General features: G+C 42.6%; 1 protein-coding gene across 3 annotated transcripts; it reads right to left on the bottom strand.

Moving 5' to 3' along the window:
• Positions 1–9,652: 9,652 nt before the first annotated feature.
• LOC110535493 (cytochrome c-type heme lyase) lies at positions 9,653–15,907 on the bottom strand. 3 transcript variants are annotated; one of them, XM_021620517.2, is made up of 7 exons: positions 15,718–15,907; positions 15,142–15,314; positions 14,461–14,640; positions 12,909–13,057; positions 11,442–11,561; positions 11,085–11,171; positions 9,653–10,902 (listed from the first exon to the last, which is right to left on the bottom strand). In XM_021620517.2, exons 2-7 carry the CDS (start codon positions 15,277–15,279, stop codon positions 10,704–10,706), a joined length of 873 nt encoding a protein of 290 aa, XP_021476192.2. In that variant the 5' UTR covers positions 15,280–15,314; positions 15,718–15,907; the 3' UTR covers positions 9,653–10,703. The 3 variants fall into 3 exon arrangements, with proteins under 3 accessions (XP_021476192.2, XP_021476193.2, XP_036791094.1); XM_021620518.2 differs by having other exon boundaries at positions 14,461–14,636; positions 15,141–15,314; positions 15,718–15,902; XM_036935199.1 differs by lacking the exon at positions 15,718–15,907 and adding an exon at positions 15,545–15,679 and having other exon boundaries at positions 15,142–15,317.
• Positions 15,908–19,205: the final 3,298 nt, after the last annotated feature.

Below are 19,205 nucleotides of genomic sequence, written 5' to 3'. Positions count from 1 at the left end.
AGACTGTGCAGTGTTCTTCCTGAGACAGTGCCATCTCTCTCTCTCTCTCTCTCTCTCTCTCCCTCACTTTCTTCAGCTCTATCTCTTTCTCTCCCTCTGTCTCTCTCGCTCTCTTCAGGTCTCTTTCCCTCTTCAGCTCTCTGTCTCTATCTATCTTCAGGACTTTCTCTCTTCAGCTCTCTCCCTGTCTCTCTCTTCAGCTCTCTGTCTATCTACAGGACTCTTTCTCTCTTCAGGACTCTTTCTCTCTTCAGTTCTCTCTCTTTTCAGGTCTCTTTCTATCTTCAGCTCTCTCCCTGTCTCTCTCTTCAGCTCTCTGTCTATCTATCTACAGGACTATTTCTCTCTTCAGCTCTCTCTCTCTTTTCAGGTCTCTCTCTCTTCAGCTCTCTCTATCACTCTATTCAGGTCTCTTTCTCTCTTCAGCTCTCTCTCTCTCTCACTCTCTTCAGGTCTCTTTCTCTCTTCAGCTCTCTCTCTTCAGCTCTCTCTATCACTCTATTCAGGTCTCTTTCTCTCTTCAGCTCTCTCTCGCTTTCTTCAGGTCTCTTTCTTTCTTCAGTTCTCTCTCTCGCTCTCTTCAGGTCTCTTTCTCTCTTCAGATCTCTCTGTCTATCTATCTATCTATCTTCAGGACTCTTTCTCTCTTCAGCTCTCTCTCTCTCTTCAGGTCTCTTTCTCTCTTCAACTCTGTCTCTCTTCAGGTCTCCTCTCTTCAGCTCTCTCTATCACTCTCTTCAGGTCTCTTTCTCTCTTCAACTCTCTTTCTCTCTGCAGCTCTCTCTATCACTCTCTTCAGGACTCTCTCTCCCTCGCTCTCTTCATTTCTCTTTCTCTCTTCAGGTCTCTGTCTCTCTTCAACTCTCTCTCTCTCTTTTTTTCTCTTCCTCTCTTTCCTTAGCTCTTCCTCTCTGGTGCTTTCTTCTGCAAGCTGCAGGCACGATCAACAATAAACCACACCACTCAGAGCGGGGGAAGGAGGAATGGAGCGTGCACTTTTTGGGGGAGGAGGGTGGGTATTGGAGAAAGAGGGTGGATTTATTAAGTTTAGACTACAATTCAAAGTATGCCAGAAACAAGTAATGAATCTCCAACAAGAAATAAATAACTTGTGTATTTGAGGGCGAAGGACGAGATAAGATGGGTGGGAAGTGGGAAGTGAGAGAGCAGGGTGGGGTGAAAGCAAGCTTTTTACCCAACATTGTAATAATTCTTCAGAGTGTTTGTTTATTTTGAAGGAATTACACCTCTATTGTGATGTAAATTCACACACGATGGCCCCCACCGGGGCCTTTACAGGGCCAGGGCGAGTTATAGAAATGTGTGTGTGTGTGTGTGTGTGTGTGTGCGCGTGTCATTGGGCTTTTACAACAGAATACAGCAGCCATATTATGCGAAAGCTAAAAGGCTACAGTCTGGCAGTGAGGCAGTAAAGGAGAAGGAAGATAGTCAAATGAAGCTGGGCTTAATTGGATAGTCATTGATTGTTTCAAGAGCCGCTGTCCGGTTGCTGATGCATGATGGGTAAGGACGCTGACCCCCCAGACACAGGCCATCCGTCAGAGGTAATGAACGCAGGGTGTGTGTGTGTGTGTGTGTGTCCGTCAGAGGTAATGAACGCAGGTTGCTGGGGCCACATCACAGAATTCCCGTCTGTGTGAAAGCAGCTCTATTGAGTGACCAGACCAGACCAGACCAGACCAGACCAGACCAAACCAAACCAAACCATGCACATGGCACTATTGTGCTTTTTTGACCTCTGTTTGGCATTCAAAGTACATGCATACAGTCAGCAGATTGTTCATGCCTTAAGGTGCTAGCAATGTCTGCTGACCTTTTTTTTCTTTCTTACTTCTCAAAGAGATTCTAGAATAAAAAGAATTGGAAGAAAACCAGTGGCAATTCTTTTCCCCCCGCAAGTTTAAAACAGCATCAGAGCAGACCTAGTGTTCATGCCTTGGCTCGTGTGGTGGAAACAGTTGGAGACATCCGGGGGAGTCTTGTGTATTCTAATGAATAGGAAACAGAATGGGCTGTATTTATTCATCTCTCACTATCCCTTCACTGGATTCCAATGCCTTGCACATCTCTCTGTGTGTGCATCTATGCAGTAGACCCCTGCAGCAAACTGCTGAGATGAATAAACAGCCTTCCAAATGGTGCTGTCTAGAAAGACAAACAGAACAATTGTAGACAGACAGAGATATAGACAGGGGGACTAAGGGCTTCCCTAAACCAAGTCCTAGTGTATGCAACCTGGGTAAAACTTTCTAGGAGGATGGGATGGTCCTCTGGGAGACCGTCGGTAGGGTTGGCTGGAGGCTGTTGATTTATGAACGCAGATCTCTGCCCCCAGGGCAGCTGAGTTGGTGTGGGCAGAGTTGGGCACTCAGCGCAGCGCATCATGCATGGCACAGAGCCAGAGAAGCAGAGAACCAGGAGGCATTAGCCAAGCGAGCCAGCAAGGGGTGGAAGTAAAAAGAAGATAAAGGTAGAAATGAGATCGACAAACAGAGAGAGAGAGAGAGAGAGAGAGAGAGAGAGAGAGAGAGAGAGGAAGGGAGAGAGAGAGAGAGAGAGATGAATGCTAAGATCGTCAATGTCTGGATGTGAAAGCAATTAGACAGCAGGCCTTTGTCCATTTAGAGGAGAGAGAATTGATCTGATCCTGAATCAAAAACCACAAGAACTCACAACATGCCACAGCACACACAAATGATTAACTGTAAGGCAATACTGCCTGAATCACTTGTGTTGCATTGTGTTTGAAATGTGCCATACAAATAAAATGCCTTATTGTACTACTAATGCTTCAGTTATATGCCCGTATATGACCCAATTGAGTTGTGGTCTGCCACATGTGCTCAATTAATAAAGTGTATTACTGTATTATATTATTATAAATAAAGAAACCATGTTCACATTTCACAAAATAGCCCTGTTTCCATTATGTATGATATTTGAAGGGCATAAACTGTACTGACAGACAGCCAACTAATACTATGAAAGTATTGAGTCTCACAGCAAGCACTTCGCGTTGATGCTGAAATAGAATGCACTGGCGGCTCTGCCTCTTTCTCTTGCGCACGCACGTAAAAACGTGTGCAGGCACACACACCCCTACTCACTTGTGTTATTTAAAGAAGTCCAATTAAGTTGAATTCTGAACATAATCAGTCTTTCATTAACATTTATATCTAAAATAAGTGTAGACCAGTTATGATGAGGCCCTCCCACGTGTTGCACCAACCGTGTAGGAAGGGCTCTTCTCTTCTTCTCTCGCAGTGCAACACCACCCTCTGCTGTACTCACACGTCATCATGGAACACAGGCGCCTCCGATAGGGGCTCTCAAAGCCGTATTGAAGACGAATCATATCGGTGTAATATACTGGTATGTCATTAAGTGTCCAGAGAGCCATTCCTTTGCTGAGATAAACAGAAATATTGTAGTGAGCATAGTCTACAACTTTCTGCTTTCTTTAACTTTAACTTTGGATGGTAAAAATGAGGTGTGTCAATTCCATGAATGTCTCTGCTGCTTTAATCCAACTGTTCTTTCATGTGAATATCAAAGCAATTCATCACAAATGAAATACAGAAAAAAGAAAACTTGTTGATGGCTCCATTGAAACGAGGATTGCATATTTATAGATGGGCAACAACAGGAGCGAAGTGGTCGCCTGGCAGAGCTCAGAAGAAGAACAGAAACATCAGAGGACTCTCTCTGAGCTTCCGGTTGACCTCGGAAGCGTCCCAAATGGCTCCCTATTCCCGGTGTAGTGCACTACGTTTGACCAAAGCCGCTAAAAGTCGTGCGCTAGAAAAGGGAATATAGGGTGCCATTTGGGATGTAACCCTCGTGTCCACTGACTTTGACTGACCTTGGATACATTTTAAAAAGCATTCTGAAGCATCAGTCACATCACAAAGACATCAATAAATCAGTCACGATTAGGAAGTTATGCTGTTTTAAAATTCCATTTGACTCGTATAAGACTAGCTAACCTCCATTCAACTTAATGCGTTGGAGTTTTCGGACAAAGTGGTCAGGTCTCATTGACCCAACCTCCAAATACAAAATTAACTCCATAATGTATACCGTAATTTACATAGACTACCATATTGGTCGCCCCTATTCCGATTGGCTTCAATTTGGCTACATGGCTTCTCCTTAATGACCAACACATTCTCAACATCAGAGTGTCTTAGCGAAAGCTTTCAGCCCCACCCTGTGTTAATTGCGATGCCATGCTTATTTGTCACGTAGAAAGCAGCTAGTGTAGTGTAATTACGGGAGGCCTGTGTACCTCTGATACATTATTCCTGAGTGCGTGTCACAGCATGCTAATGAGCTAATGTATTCTTGCTGTTATTGCAATTAGGAGCCCATGCTCAGTAATGGAGGACGGAGGGCTAGTATCAGGGCTAGGGATGCATCCCAAATGGCACCCCATTCTTTATGTTGTGCACTACTTTTGACTAGAGCCCTCTGGTTTGAAGCAGTGCACTATAAAGGGAATAGAGTGCCATGCGGGACTCAGGGAAGACAAGCAGGTGCCTCTGAATCTGTGGGTCACAGTAAAGAGAGGCTCGTTACAGACATAAAGGGATGATGAGATCTGCAGGGTTAAGTGTTACATTTTCTAAGGGAAGACTGTAGTGACTTCATCTTGTAAATCAAACAATCATTTAAACACTCCGGCCTTTACAACTTAACGCCTAACAATACGGCGTGCAATAATATTAATATGACCAAATATGAACGTTTTGCTCAGAAATGAAAAATAATAATACATTATCCAGATTTTCATGGCTTTTTGCTCTACATTCAGTAGGTTTTGGATGAGGTCTATCATAGTAATGCCCTGTTTTTATTCCAATTCCCCCCCAAATGACATTTTAATGAATTCTACAATGAATAACCAACCAAGAAATTATTTTTCAATATCCTCTAATCATATTCCGCCATCCCACTATATTAGAAGATTTAATAGGAGAACGTGCAGAAAACGCAGCATAAAGTGATGCTGGATTTCATTAAGAGTTCATATTTTCAACAAAAAGGTGTGGAATGCGTGTTTTTCAATCTAGAATAGTCCCTCAAGCATCCGTCTCATTTATTAACAAATTCCGCATTTTTTTTTTGTTGACATTTTCCTCACCTATAAAAACAATTAGAAGGCCACATATCTTGTCTCTCTCTGATTCTTATTCTTATTTTTGAATGTATAACAGATCAACTGTTTCTGTAGCAGTTCTGAAATGGCTCTAAAGGGGCATTACACCTACGCAGTTAGAGGAACTGACCAAAGGTCATGTCATCCCTGATGACGTGTTAGTACAGATGACAACAACAATGTTCACTCACTTCTATAGCTGGGGCACCTACTAACCACGGTCCATGTCCCAAATAGCACCCTATTCCCTATATAGTGCACTACTTTTGACCAGGGCCCTATGGGTCCAAGGTCAAAATTAGTGCACTAAATAGGGAATCGGGTGACATTTTGGGATGCAACCCATGACGTCCTTTACATCACCCATACAGGTCAAGCCCCCAGCCATGCAGGCTCCGAGTCTGGCTGATTGGCTGATCTGATGACTTCAGCCTTTCTGTTCTCTTTATGTCCATATTCATACGTAATGACGCTCCCGTAATACTAGAATCAATCCCTAAATCATAGACCCACGTTTCATAAGGGACGATGTTCAGGAAGATGGTCTCTCGTTAGACCATTTTTTTAGGAAACGGAAAAGGAATTAGTGGCAGCGGTATAGTTTACACCCTACTGTTACACAGAATCTCCCCGTGTTGCCATACTGCAGGGTGTCCATTTATCTACCTCATAATTGCCATAATTTAAACAACACACACACACAACCTGTGAGAATCATGCAGAGAGCTGGTTATGTGCTTTGATCCTCCTGTGATTCTATGCTAAACTTGGTACCGACTTTCTCACAGCAGGGGCCACAGTGAGAGAAAAGCAACACAGAGAGACAGAAAGAGACACAGCGAGAGACAAGGAGACACAAACGCAGATCAGATATAAAGAACCGTAAATAGAAGAGCACTATGTAGAAGGGAGTGAAATCTTCGTTATGGTCTTTCCAGACGGATAGGGTTTTTGTACAAAGAGACCGACAGAGTGCCAGAGACACAGAAAAACAGACAACCAGTGGCGAGTGTCCTTACACCCTCCAGAGACCGAGACAGTCCGTTGCTCTCCCTTTATCCCTCTCTTCTCTGAGGGTGATATATTCAAAAGAGATTCAGGTCAGATTAAGTATAGATTTTGTAAGTCGTAAGGGGATGGACTGTGCCATTGATCCAATTTAGGGGCAGAGAAATGGGGTGATCATTGTACGAGTAATTATATGCACAAACTTCTATCCCCTCTTTGCCCATCTGGTCTCCTGTTTCCATCAGATCTCATTAAAAAACAATGGTTGAGCCCAGCCCATCTCTGTGTTTGCCAGTTGACTACACCATAAAAGTCAGTCTCATTGTTCCCTGTTGTGCGATAAGCTGAGTGCACAAATTGGAAAGCGGACTGATTACGTCTCAATAGAGCCATGAAACCCTGACACTCATTTCACATTCACTCTCCCAATCTCCCTCTCAACCTAAAAAACTATTTGTCTCTCTTCACACACAAAATGTCTGTCTTCAATGTCTCCTTCCCTCCATCTCAGTTGTATTCCCGGTCTGTATATCCCTCATGTGAAGTGAAGTAAAAAAACAAACATGATAGCATGAGAAGCGAGAGAAAGAAATAAAAAGGTGTGTGAAAGAGGAGATGGACAGAGACAAAGCAAGAAAGAGTGTGAGTGTCACAATAAGGACTAATTGTACTAGGCAATGTCAGAGTATTAGGTTCAAGCAAAAACGCTTAAGTATTTAAATGCCTTCAGGCGGTTTTAGAGAGTGCATAAATTAAACAAGGTAGGGGATTTCAGGGCCTTTGTAGCTGGGTGTTAATGTAGTGCAGATTACCTTCATGAAAAACTAGAGATTTGACTACCAATGTTGAAACAGGGACGGACACTAGTGAACATGTTACTGACCCTGTCTACATCACAGAACATCAGGCCTCCTACAGAGTAGACAACAGAGGTAGTTACCCAAATTGCCTGTGTAGTGCACTGCTTTTGACAAGGGCCCGTTTCACATGACCTTCACTCTAAATCTGTGTAGAGTAAAGGTCCTGTGAAGCAGCATAGTAGCAGTTATCCTGCTTCGTCCCAAATGGCATCCTATTTCTTATCTATTCCCCATGGGCCCTTGTCAAAAGCAGTGCACTACACAGGCTGTTGTTTGGGTGCTGTTTGGGTAACTGCCTCTGTTGTCCACTCTGTAGGAGGCCTGTAGGAGGCCTGATGTTCTGTGATGTAGACGGGGTCAGTAACATGTTCACTAGTGTCCGTCTCAGTTTCAACATTGGTAGTCAAATCTCTAGTTCTGAACTCCCTGACAGCTACATGTTGACATTCTTAAAATGTAAGTATACACGAACAATTCTAGCCTGGAAAGACTATTCCGTGTTGCTAACTCAGTAAAGGCATGAATTCTAGCCAACAACACAGCAACTCTTTTTCACAGGCAAAACCAAACTAAAGTTATTTCCTTTTGTTAGCTAACAGGAGGGGAATTAGCTGACCAAATTTCACTGTCATTTGCAGTGAGTTCCATGCAGAGAATTCCTTGGAGATTAGGCCTCCCACTTTGCATGGCTTTATCCTCATAAGTGCTTTGTTGAAGCCAATGTACACCGTGTGCGACGATTATCAGCCAAAATCATGTTCCACATTTACTATTTATTGTGCTTTTGGACAAGGTATGACAGTAATCCATTCTTTGGTTTTATTTCCCTGGTACTGTTTCCAAATGCTAACATTTTAGCATTTGTGGCACAAATCCCATTCAAGTTATGGTACGGACATAATTTGTCACGCATCATGTCCAAATCATCCGAAAGTATCTACAATTGATGGTGAAGCTCAACAAAGTCACTTATAACTGATTTGAACATGACGCGTGAAAAAACAAAAACAATGCTAATATCTGTACCATGACACGAATGGGATTTGTGCCACAACGGCAAAAACGCATTGCTGTCACACATTGGTTTCCTTACTCTGTAAGCAGCCTATGTCATTTTGTCATTTGGGTGAACTCGTTATGAAACACAATGTGTATACATTTCCATCAATGTCACAGGATGGGATCAATAGTGCTGTAAGACATTAGTAAGCAGTTCAAAATCTGTTTATTTATTTTTTTAACATGGACCCCCTTTGTCTCCTCTATCCATGGCCCACGCTCTCGCATGCACATTCATAGACCCACACCAGGACGTGATCAGCAGACACGAACGACGATACAGTGGTGACATGTGGACATTATAATGTAGTGCACGCACAAAACACACCAGAACAAGCATTCTTTGCCATGTAAATACAGACTGGAGGGACCAGATAGGATGAAAAAAAAAGTAAATCCTCCATTTACTAAAATGCCACGGGCTGTTTGTGCGTCTGTCTGCTACGTACAGCAGGAATTATATGGCACCCTGCCAAGCAGCAGCCCTGGTGGAAATGTTAGAAAATGATGCACATTACATTTTGCAGACGTGTTCGTGGTGGAGCGTTTAGGGTCCACATGCTGTGGGGGGTTTCTGTGTGTGTTGTGGGGGCAGGTCATTCCAGAATATTGGGATTCAAGCAGTAGAACATCCCTGACAATTGTTAAGGCTAGGTCCCAGCAGGTAACAGACAGTGTAACCAGCTCCCTCTCTCTCTCTTTGGCTGACCCGTGAAAGACAGCAAACAGACAACACCCCCCCCCATCTTTATCAGGTAGAGTAGTTGAAAATAAAGCAGAAAAAGCAGGAAGCTCAGGAGTATAGAGCTAACCAGGGTGTGATCTTAGTTCCCTTTCCCACACCCACTCAGCACCAGCAGGAGCACTGGTACTCCTTCTCTTTATCCATTTGTCTGTCTATCTCGCCTTCTCTACATCTGTCCATCTCTGCTCACCCCTCTTCAAAAGGCAACGGAAAATTCCCCAGCTGAACAGACACAATACTGTATCAGGAAATGAATCTATCTTCAGACTGTGGAGTGGTTGGTTCTCTGTACAGATTCTCATTTACTCTCCTTTCCATAAAGTGTAGGCTACTAGGCAGGTAGCCAAGTGGTTAGAGTGCTGGGCCAGTAACCGAAAGGTTGCTAGATCGAATCCCTGAGCTGACAAGGTAAAAATCTGTCTTTCTGCCCCTGAACAAGGCAGTTAACCCACTGTTCTCCAGTAGGCTGTCATTGTAAATACGAGTTTGTGCTTAACTGACTCGCCTAGTAAAAAAAAAGGTTTCAGGTGAGATTATTGAATTACTTTAGATCTCCTTTTTAAAAACCATGTGCCTTTCTTTCACGTTCATCACACTGTGACCCACACTTAAATTCACCGACCTTTGGGCTGGCTCGTAATGAGCCCTGGCGTGCAAAGCAGGTCCTCGAGAAATGAGTGATATGGAAGGAGATATATCCGGGAGATATGGCGCCATCTGCAGTTCATATAGCCCAGCTACAGTTTTATCACCAAACCAGAAGATGGTGCTGAAAATACAACTGACAAGATAGAGAACAAATGGTTTCAGAGCCAATAGTACCAAGTTTAATGGTCGTTTGGATAATCAGGAATAAAATCATTTTAGAAAACAAGCAGCTGTACACACAAATGAACCTCACAGACAATAAATACAATCAATCAGCATAGCTTCCCACAGTAGCCCACGGGGAATTTGACATGACTATACAACTAGACAGAGAACAGAACAGAGAGAAAGAAAACGAGCTACAATTCTGAATAGGGCCAACGTGTATCTGATCACTACAAAACCAGGAAGGGTATCTTGAGACAAAAGCAAAATGGAGTACACTCAAAAGGTTTGACCACAGAATAGTCTAAAAAACATCTATTTAAAAAGACTGAGCTGACTACGGTTTTACCTTCACTTTAATAGACAGTTAAGTGACAAATGCAACTGAATAGTATGAGGCTTGAAAGCATGATCCAAATAAAAACAGCCCACTGTGTTGCAAAGCTCTACAGTATATTAAACCCAGACAGATGTAATGATAGTGGTTTGGTCATCTTATTTTGTTTTAGAAATACTCAACGGAAGTTTTTAATATTTGACCACCAAAACAAAACAGGGCATATTATCTAAACTAAAAAGTCTGGAAATAGAAGGGGGGGATCCTGCAGTTGGTCTGGTTTAAAGGTCAACATCCCTGCTGGGTTGCCCATCCATCTCCATCGCATTTAGCTATAGCCAATCATTCTCTGTGCAATTATACCAATGTTAGAAAGGCTGAGAGGATAGAACCAAAGCACCATACCTCCAGCGAACCCTTAAAGCAAGCCACTCGCCCTCGCTGGATAATGTGTGCACCAAGGCGTTTAAACTACACTAGAATAATCTAGAACCGAAACACCTCAAAACACATCAAACAGTGAAATCAAATGTGAAATCAATAGGATTATGATGGAGAATCTGGTATATTACAGTCACGTGATGAAGCATTTACTGCAGTTTTGAATGGGTCTTCTGGGGTTGTTGTTGTTGTTGTTTTTATAACATCTTAGTATCGAAATGAAGAATGTAAAACCTTGTTTTACAGTGTTTTGCTTGCTGCTTACGAGGTCCAGCGCCACCAGGCCACCTTCATCCTGTCCCAGACTGCACCTATAGAGTCAAAAGCTGGGCGGACGTCCAGGATGGAGAACTCATAGGTGTCCTTGTTGATCTCTCCGTCGTAGTAGTCGATCACGTAGCGGACTTCCTTCCCACAGCGGTCCACGATCCAGTCATGACGGTCAAACGGCAATTCATATCTGTAGAAACACATTTACGTAAATACATTATACTGTGAAAGGAACTGTGTAAGCATATCAAGCCACTTCCACTTTCAAATGAGCATATCATGTTAAGGCTTCAATTCAGAATGTACTCTGTACAAATAACATCTTGCACAAACATTTTAAAGTAAAAAAAATGAAATAAATAAACTCCTCACCCCATCCAGTGACGCATTCGAGCCCTTGGGGAGAACTCCTTAGCTTTGCCACCAAACCGTTTCAGGGATGGACCGCATGGACATTCCCTAACAAGTAACATGTCAGTGGGGAACAGGTCAATTTTTTACATTTATTTCCCCATTTAAAAAAACTATTTTATAACAAAGTAAAAGAGGTGCTTGTGGATCTGGGGGCCAGACAGGTTATTGATGTGTCAGTCTGGAAGGCCTCTAAAATGATGTAATCCATGATTAGCTTAAGTATTAACTATGACCAACTATGAATAACTAAATCTGTGATTAACTAAAGCACTTGGTATAGTGGCTCTGAAACGGTTTCGTATTTTTTCTACTCACCCGGCATGGAGGGCCTCCCACTTAAGAATCTCCTGCCATGCTTGCTCGTTGTTGGTGTTGTGGATCTTTATGATGTTGGACATGTCCTGCTGACCCAGTTCATCTTCCTTCCAGCGCCACCTGGTGATGAAGAGGTTAACACGGCTGGTGAGAAATGGAACCTTTCTGCTGTTTTAAAGCTGCAATATGTATCTTTTTGGGTGACCCAACTAAATTCACATAGAAATATGAGTTTTAGATCGGTCATTCTCATTGAAAGCAAGTCTAAGAAGCAGTATATCTGTCCTATGTGCGCTATTTCTTTGTTTCCCACGCTCAGGTTTAGTTTTTGCGCCTTATGCTTTCGGTTTTGTACACCAGCTTCAAAAAGCTGAAAATACAATCATTTAGGTTACAGAATGGATATTTCACAGCAGTTTAGATGGTAAAATCATTCTCTATACTATACAAACGGAAATTAGGCGAACTATTAGAATTTTAGCAAACAGGAAATGAAATGGCAGAGCAATTTCTGCATAGTGCATCTTTAAAGGACAGAAGTGCTGAGTGATTAACTGAAATTGCAGTTATTTTTCAGTTTTTAAACTCATACGTTTTTTTCTGTGAGCTCAATGCACACAAAGCATTTTCTCTAGAGATAAATCAGACCAGTCTGAACTGTGCGATGTAGCAGGGAGTTGTAGTTTCCAACAGGCCAATATTAGACATAGTTTAATGCATAAAATGTGACAATTAACTACAATGACCATAATACACTGCGCATCTACTTGTCTGGTCTGTTTCTTTTACGCCTGCTATGGAAGAGAGAAGCATGTGCAATGGTGAGGTGATATAGAGAGCAGCTGTTGCTTCACGAGGTATCTCTACCTGAAAATACAAAATCTAAGTGATTTATAGTTGGTTTTCAGCAGTCATAAAAGTATGCCTTATTTAGGTTGAACTACAAAATAGTGATTTTGTCAGACAGCAGCTCTATAGAGATGAGATGATGACTTGGAATTGAATAACAGTCAAATGTAATATACACAACAACTGAAATATTTATTAAAGTAAAGTAATGTGAATAAATGGTTAATAAGTTAATAAGCAGTAATGGGCAGTTACTACCATCATGTGACTTTTAAAAATGGTTTTATTCTGTGTTACAGTATTCAACCCACAATGCATTTAATGTAAAAAAAATAAATGCTCAGCACTAAAGGACAGTGCAGTACAGTGTCGTCTCCTACTTCTGGAAAGCAGTGTTATGTATAACGAGTATTTGCATGTCAACTAAATAAGACAAAATAAAAAGTCAGACCAAAACACCTCACAATTACAATGTGTTCGCAAAGTCAATACACAGCACTTCAATAGCCCAGCCTATATTTTACAGCTTACTATTCCACCATTTTCAGGAAACAAGATCTGCTCAATTGTATCCTTTGTAAAACTACATTTTTGTAGCAAAAGTGAGGGTATCCTTACCCCTTTCTGAGCATGGCGTTCCAGAACATCTGTTCCGAGGGGTAGACCCAGTTCTTGCCTGTTCCAGCCCGCGGGATCTTAGACTCCTCTCGGTTCACTGGTAGAAGGAAGGGCTGGTCTGGGGCAGGGACCTGGTTGGGTGGAGGCATCTGGACAGAACAGGATGATAATAACATTAGCCAACATGTTTAACCTTGGTCTGTTTATCAACTTTTATGAAGTGACTTTTCCATTCACTACTCTAGTTGAGCACATATCAACCAACCAAATCAGCTGAAATCATGGTGAGAAAAAACCCTAAACATATGATCTACAGCAGCCATACTGCCCCAGAACGGGGTGACTGCAGGTCCCGACCAAAAAAATGTAGATCAACTGAGTCGGGCTTTCAACTTACTGCTGGTGAGAGTTATAATAGTAGCACGCAGAATGTGCAATTTCCAAATTTGGTAGTAAATGGCAGTTTTCCTCTTAGAGAGCTACACTTCAAAAGTATGTAGACAACACTTCAAATGAGTGGATTTGGCTATTTCAGCCACACCCGGTGCTGACAGGTATATAAAATCCCTCACACAGTCATGCAATCTCCATAGACAAACATTGGCAGAGAATGGCCTGTCACTGTCATAGGATGCCTTTTTTCCAACAAGTCAGTTCGTCAAATTTCTGCCCTGGTCAACTAACTGTAAGTGCTGTTATTGTGAAGTGGAAACGTCTAGGAGCAACAACGGCTCAGCCGCGAAGTGGTATGCCACACAAGCTCACAAAACGGGACCACCAAGTGCTGAAGTGCGTAGTGCATAAAAATGGTCTTTCCTCAGTGGCAACACTCACTACCGAGTTCCAAACTGCCCCTGGAAGCAACGTCAGCACAACAACTTCGTCGGGAGAGTCATGAAATGGGTTTCCATGGCCGAGCAGACACACAAGCCTAAGATCACCACACGCAAATGCCATTTGTTGGCTGGTGTAAAGCTTGCCGCCATTGGACTCTGGAGCAGTGGAAACACATTCTCTGGAGTTATGAATCACACTTCACCATCTGGCAGTCCAAAAGACAAATCTGGGTTTAGCGAATGCCAGAAGAACACTACCAGCCCAAAAGCACCGTGTTAACTGTAAAGTTTGGTGGAGGAGGAATAATGGTCTGTGGCTGTTTTTCATGGTTTGGGCTAGGCCCCTTAGTTCCAGTGAAGGAAAATCTTAACACTACAGCATATAATGACAATTCTGTGCTTCCAACTTTGTGGCAACAGTTTGGGGAAGGCTCTTTCCTGTTTCAGCACGACAATGCCCCCGTGCACAAAGCGAGGTCCATACAGAAATGGTTTGTAGAGATCGGTCTGAAAGAACTTGACTCCCTGCACAGAGCCCTGACCTCAACCCCATCAAACACCTTTGGGATGAATTGGAAACCCGACTCTGCGAGCCAGGCGTAATTGCCCAAATCAGTGCCCGACCTCATTAATGCACTTATGGCTGAATGGAAGCAAGTCCCCGCAGCAGTGAACAGTTAACATGGAACATGTACATGCATTATCATCATACTGACCATGTTAGTGGGGTCAATGTCAGTCTGGCCTTGTCCGGCTGCTGCTGCCTTCATAGGACACGCCACAAACTCATAGGCCCGGTCCTGGTGCACTGGCCCTGCTGCAGCAGCAAGCTTCTCTTCTGTAGGGGCAGCAGCAGTAGCCTGGTGCATGGGGCACTCTGATGGAGGGGCAACTGCGGAGGGCATTTATGGCAAAACAAAAGTTAGAACCCAGATCCAGGGAATAGGAACAGGAGTTGTTCCTTGTCAAGTGGGTCACACAGTCAGGAATAACTCCTTCCCCAAAGAGAAAAGCTCCACGTGATAGATACACCCTCTATCATCCTCAGAGGGGGAAATTGTTACCACAACCTGTCAGACACAACAAAGATCAACCAACACAATCAATCACTACACAGATTACAAATTGTACACTATATACTTTGGAGAAGCTTTATCTTTTGAAGGTTTTGGCATTCAGGTCCAAAAAGTCACCTCTGAGCACTTCTACATTGGGCAAATATATATGGAAAGTTTCAATCAAATCAAAAGAGGTGCTATGAAAAAGTGTATTATTTAAAATGGATTTACCCTACTAACAATAGTAGGTGGTAAGCAAAGCTCAGGAAAAACTCAAGAAAAAGCGATATAGACCGGCAAGCCATCGGTCCTGGTGATGAAACAGAGATGGAGCCTACCTTTGACTGGTTCCTGTGCCTGGTGCATAGGACAGCCCTGTGGTGGGGCCACGCCGCCAACAAACGCAGGAGGGGGAGAGGCCATCATAGATTCGGCCTTGACTGTGGGTGGAGCAGGACTGGACATAGTGGCACCCATTTCTGGACTGATCTGTCCTTGTCCAGAAAGATGGGCTAGAGGACAAAAGTGGTCAGACGTTTAGTTAGCTAGCTGAATCAGTCTATCAGCCAAAATACTACTTAGCTTCTTGATAATACAGTAGTTTACTAGCAGCTATTTTTCTGTCTCATAAATGATAGCTAGTCTGGAGAAAGGATCTAACTAGCTACGCCAGCAAATGCAGTTATGTCGCTAGCTAGAAAAAGCGAACTTGTTACAAAATAGTGTAATTCAGTTACATACCTATGTTAGCATTAGCTGCTAGCTAGCACTTCTTCAATTATGTGTTAAGAAATAGATGTAACGTTACTGAAAACAAAGCGTATCACACCATCGGATATGTCCTCACTGTATAGTTTACCAATCTGATCAACATAAAGACTCAAAAGAACAATTTCCAACATCATAATCACCTACCTGGGTCCTTGAAATCACTGGCGCTGTATCCCCAATGTCAACGTGCGGATACGTTTCCCACAATGCAATGTACTTGGCACATTGGTTGTTCAATCGGTTGCTGTGTTGCTCCGAAGTTGTGAAACAGTATGTCTTCTTCTTCGATGAGGTTTAACGGTGGTTGGCATCCAATAAATGTTACATTACTGCCACCTACTAGACTGGAGTACAACTCCCTTATACGTTTTAAACGTTGCTTGAATTATTATAATTATTTTTTAAATACCCTACAATCGAACACTACATTCACAAAAAAAAAAAAAAAAAAAAAAAAAAGATTAACACCACCCTACTCTACTATTTAAATCTATTTAGTCCTACCTCAGGCCAACAACCTGAAAGTATGGGACACCACCACTTAACACACCCTGTACCTCTTCTGATGTCAAGACTTGAACACCCAAATACCTCTCTGCACCTGCCACCACAAATTCAATTTTCCGTGACTTACGTTCCATCCTTGCAGTAGAGTTGATAACCATTGCTAAAAATACAAATAAACATATATCTGTTGTTGGCCTATCCCTCTGTACTGGTACAGATCTACTACTCACGCCACTCCTCTCAGGATACCTCCCCCTTGACCTATCTTCCTCTAATTTCTTCACTGCATCAAAATATTCTGCACTACTCTGACCCTGGAAACCTCAACCTGCCTCTCTCGCAAAGGACATTTCTGATTCCCTGCCCCAATGCTACACATTCCTTTGTCTAATGCCCTTCTGCACACTTCTCACATCAAGGAACCTCCCTCCTACCTACACACTGCTGCTACATGCCTATAAGCTTGACACCTGTAACAACGTAATGTATTCGGCACAAAAGCTCATACATGATAACTTACAGTTGAAGTCATTAAAACTCATTTTTTTAACCACTTCACAAATTTCTTGTTAACAAACTACAGTTTTGGCAAGTCAGTTAGGACATCTACTTTGTGCATGACACAAGTGATTTTTCCAACAATTGTTTACAGACAGATTATTTCACTTATCACAATTCCAGTGGGTCAGATGTTTACATACACTAAGTTGACTGTGCCTTTAAACTCTTGGAAAATTCCAGAAAATGATGTCATGGCATTAGAAGCTTCTGATAAGCTGATTGACATCATTTGAGTCAATTGGAGGTGTACCTGTGGATGTATTTCAAGGACTTCCTTTAAACTCAGTGCCTCTTTGCTTGACATCATGGGAAATCAAAAGAAATCAGCCAAGACCTTAGAAAAACAATTGTAGACCTCCACAAGTCTGGTTCATCCTTGGGAGCAATTTCTAAACGCCTGAAGGTATCACGTTCTTCTGTACAAACAATAGTACGCAAGTATTAACACCATGGACCCACGCAGCCTTCATACCGCTCAGGAAGGAGACGTGTTCTGTGTCCTTGAGATTATCATACTTTAGTGCGAAAAATGCAGATCAATCCCAGAACAACCTTGTGAAGATGCTGGAGGAAACAGGTACAAAGTATATATATCCACAGTAAAACGAGTCCTATATGGACATAACCTGAAAGGCTGCTCAGCAAGGAAGAAGCCACTGCTCCAAAACTGCCATAAAAAAGCCAGACTACGGTTTGCAACTGCACATGGGGACAAAGATCATACTTTTTGGAGAAATGTCCTCTGGTCTGATGAAACAATAATAGAACTGGTTGGCCATAATGACCGTCGTTCTGTTTGGAGGGAAAACGGGGAGGCTTGCAAGCTGAAGAACACCATCCCAACTGTGAAGCATGGGGGTGGCAGCATCATGTTGTGGGGGTGCTTTGCTGCAGGATGGACTGGTGCACTTCCCAAAATAGATGGCATCTTGAGGGAGGAAAATTATATGGATATATTGAAGCAACATCTCAAGTCATCAGTCAGGAAGTTAAAGCTTGGTCGCAAATGGGTCTTCCAAATGGACAATGACCCCAAGCATACATCCAAAGTTGTGGCAAAGTCAAGGTATTGGAGTGGCCATCACAAAGCCCTGACCTTAATCCCATAGAAAATTTGTGGGCAGAACTGAAAAAGAATGTGTGAGCGAGGAGGCCTACACACCTGACTCAGTTACACCAGCTCTGTCAGGAGGAACGGGCCAAAACTCACCCAATTTATTATATGGGAAGCTTGTGGAAGGCTATCTGAAACTATTGACCCAAGTTAAACAATTAAAGGCAGTGCTACCAAGTACTAATTGAGTGTATGTAAACTACTGACCCACTGGGAATGTGATGAAATAAATAAAAGCTGAAATAAATTGTTCTCTCAACTATTAGATTGACATTTCACATTCTTAAAATAAAGTGGTGATCCTAACTGACCTAAGACAGGGAATTTTTACTAGGATTAAACGTCATGTGAAAAACTGAGTTTAAAAATGTATTTGGCTAAGGTGTATGTAAACTTCCGACTTCAACTATATATATCCTAACATCACTTTGTCGGGCAAAGACTCAACATCAAAACTCAAAAGAACAGACAATGACTATGTTTCACCACTCACAGCACCCTGTCTGCATCGCACCAAATGACGAGCATCACAAACACCGGGAATCTTACCCTTCAGTTGGTCAACTTACACATTTACTGCTACCCCAGTAATCACACCTTTCAATGGCACCCTTTCCTTAAGAGCAACATTTTTTGAATGTCTTGCCCCCATTCGTTTCCCTCTGACCAGCAGAAACACAATCAATTATTACCAGACCACTTCTGGTTACTCTCACCGATTCCACAGCACCCAACTCTGTTTTCACCCACCCTGAAACCACAAAGCAATCAGCCAAAAGGCAAGGGTACACTTTTTCCAAAAACTTCACTCCTACTGTCACAGACTCATCTTCATCCTGACCCTGGGTGCAAGCCTCGGCCTCAGAGAACTTCACCACAACTACCACCTCCGATACTTCGACCTCATTCCCTTCCATTTCTCCTCCTGTCTTCAGCTCACTCTGCTTACACTTTCTACCATTCTTCTTTAACAAACCATCTCCCCTTTTCCCGCAATTTTTAACCGACTCAAGCTCACTCTCTTCCTCCCTCTCTCTCTGAGATCTCCTCTGCCTCTTCCTTCATATTCCAAGTATATGTCTCCTTATGATAATACTGCACTTCTCCTTACAAACATCTTGTTCTTGCCTTCTCAAGGGACGCCACTTATCTGGCTGTCACAATCTCTGTACAATCAGCATGAACCCCTCAGGATGTCCAGCCACAAAGTCATAGCCCATATTCGTGAGCGTCAAAGCCGTGGTGTATCATGGGTAAATTGTGACTGACTGACTAATTGATAAATAATATTGAGTAGTTATTTAGGATGCAAGGGGATTTGTTTGCGAAACAGTAGTCCTACCAAAGATGGTTTAGTGTGTGGTCCCCTTCCTACTGTAAATTATAATTAAAGCCAGAGGAGGTGTGGTATATGGCTAAAATACAACAGCTAAGGGCTATTCTTATGCAG

The sequence above is a fragment of the Oncorhynchus mykiss genome, chromosome 11 (genome assembly GCF_013265735.2).
Source record: "Oncorhynchus mykiss isolate Arlee chromosome 11, USDA_OmykA_1.1, whole genome shotgun sequence".
NCBI classification, from domain to species: domain Eukaryota; kingdom Metazoa; phylum Chordata; class Actinopteri; order Salmoniformes; family Salmonidae; genus Oncorhynchus; species Oncorhynchus mykiss.
Note: the sequence above shows the minus strand (reverse complement) of the source record. Positions and strands in the feature narration are given on the sequence as shown.

What these genes read in the sequence shown, in the direction of transcription:
- LOC110535493 (XM_021620517.2), bottom strand. Translation starts at nt 15,279, where the DNA reads ATGGGTGCCACTATGTCCAGTCCTGCTCCACCCACAGTCAAGGCCGAA. An exon ending in AACGCCATGCTCAGAAAGGG is followed by an intron (nt 11,562 to 12,908) that starts GTAAGGATACCC and finishes CTTCATCACCAG; the next exon opens with GTGGCGCTGGAAGGAAGATG. An exon ending in CGAATGCGTCACTGGATGGG is followed by an intron (nt 10,903 to 11,084) that starts GTGAGGAGTTTA and finishes GTGTTTCTACAG; the next exon opens with ATATGAATTGCCGTTTGACC.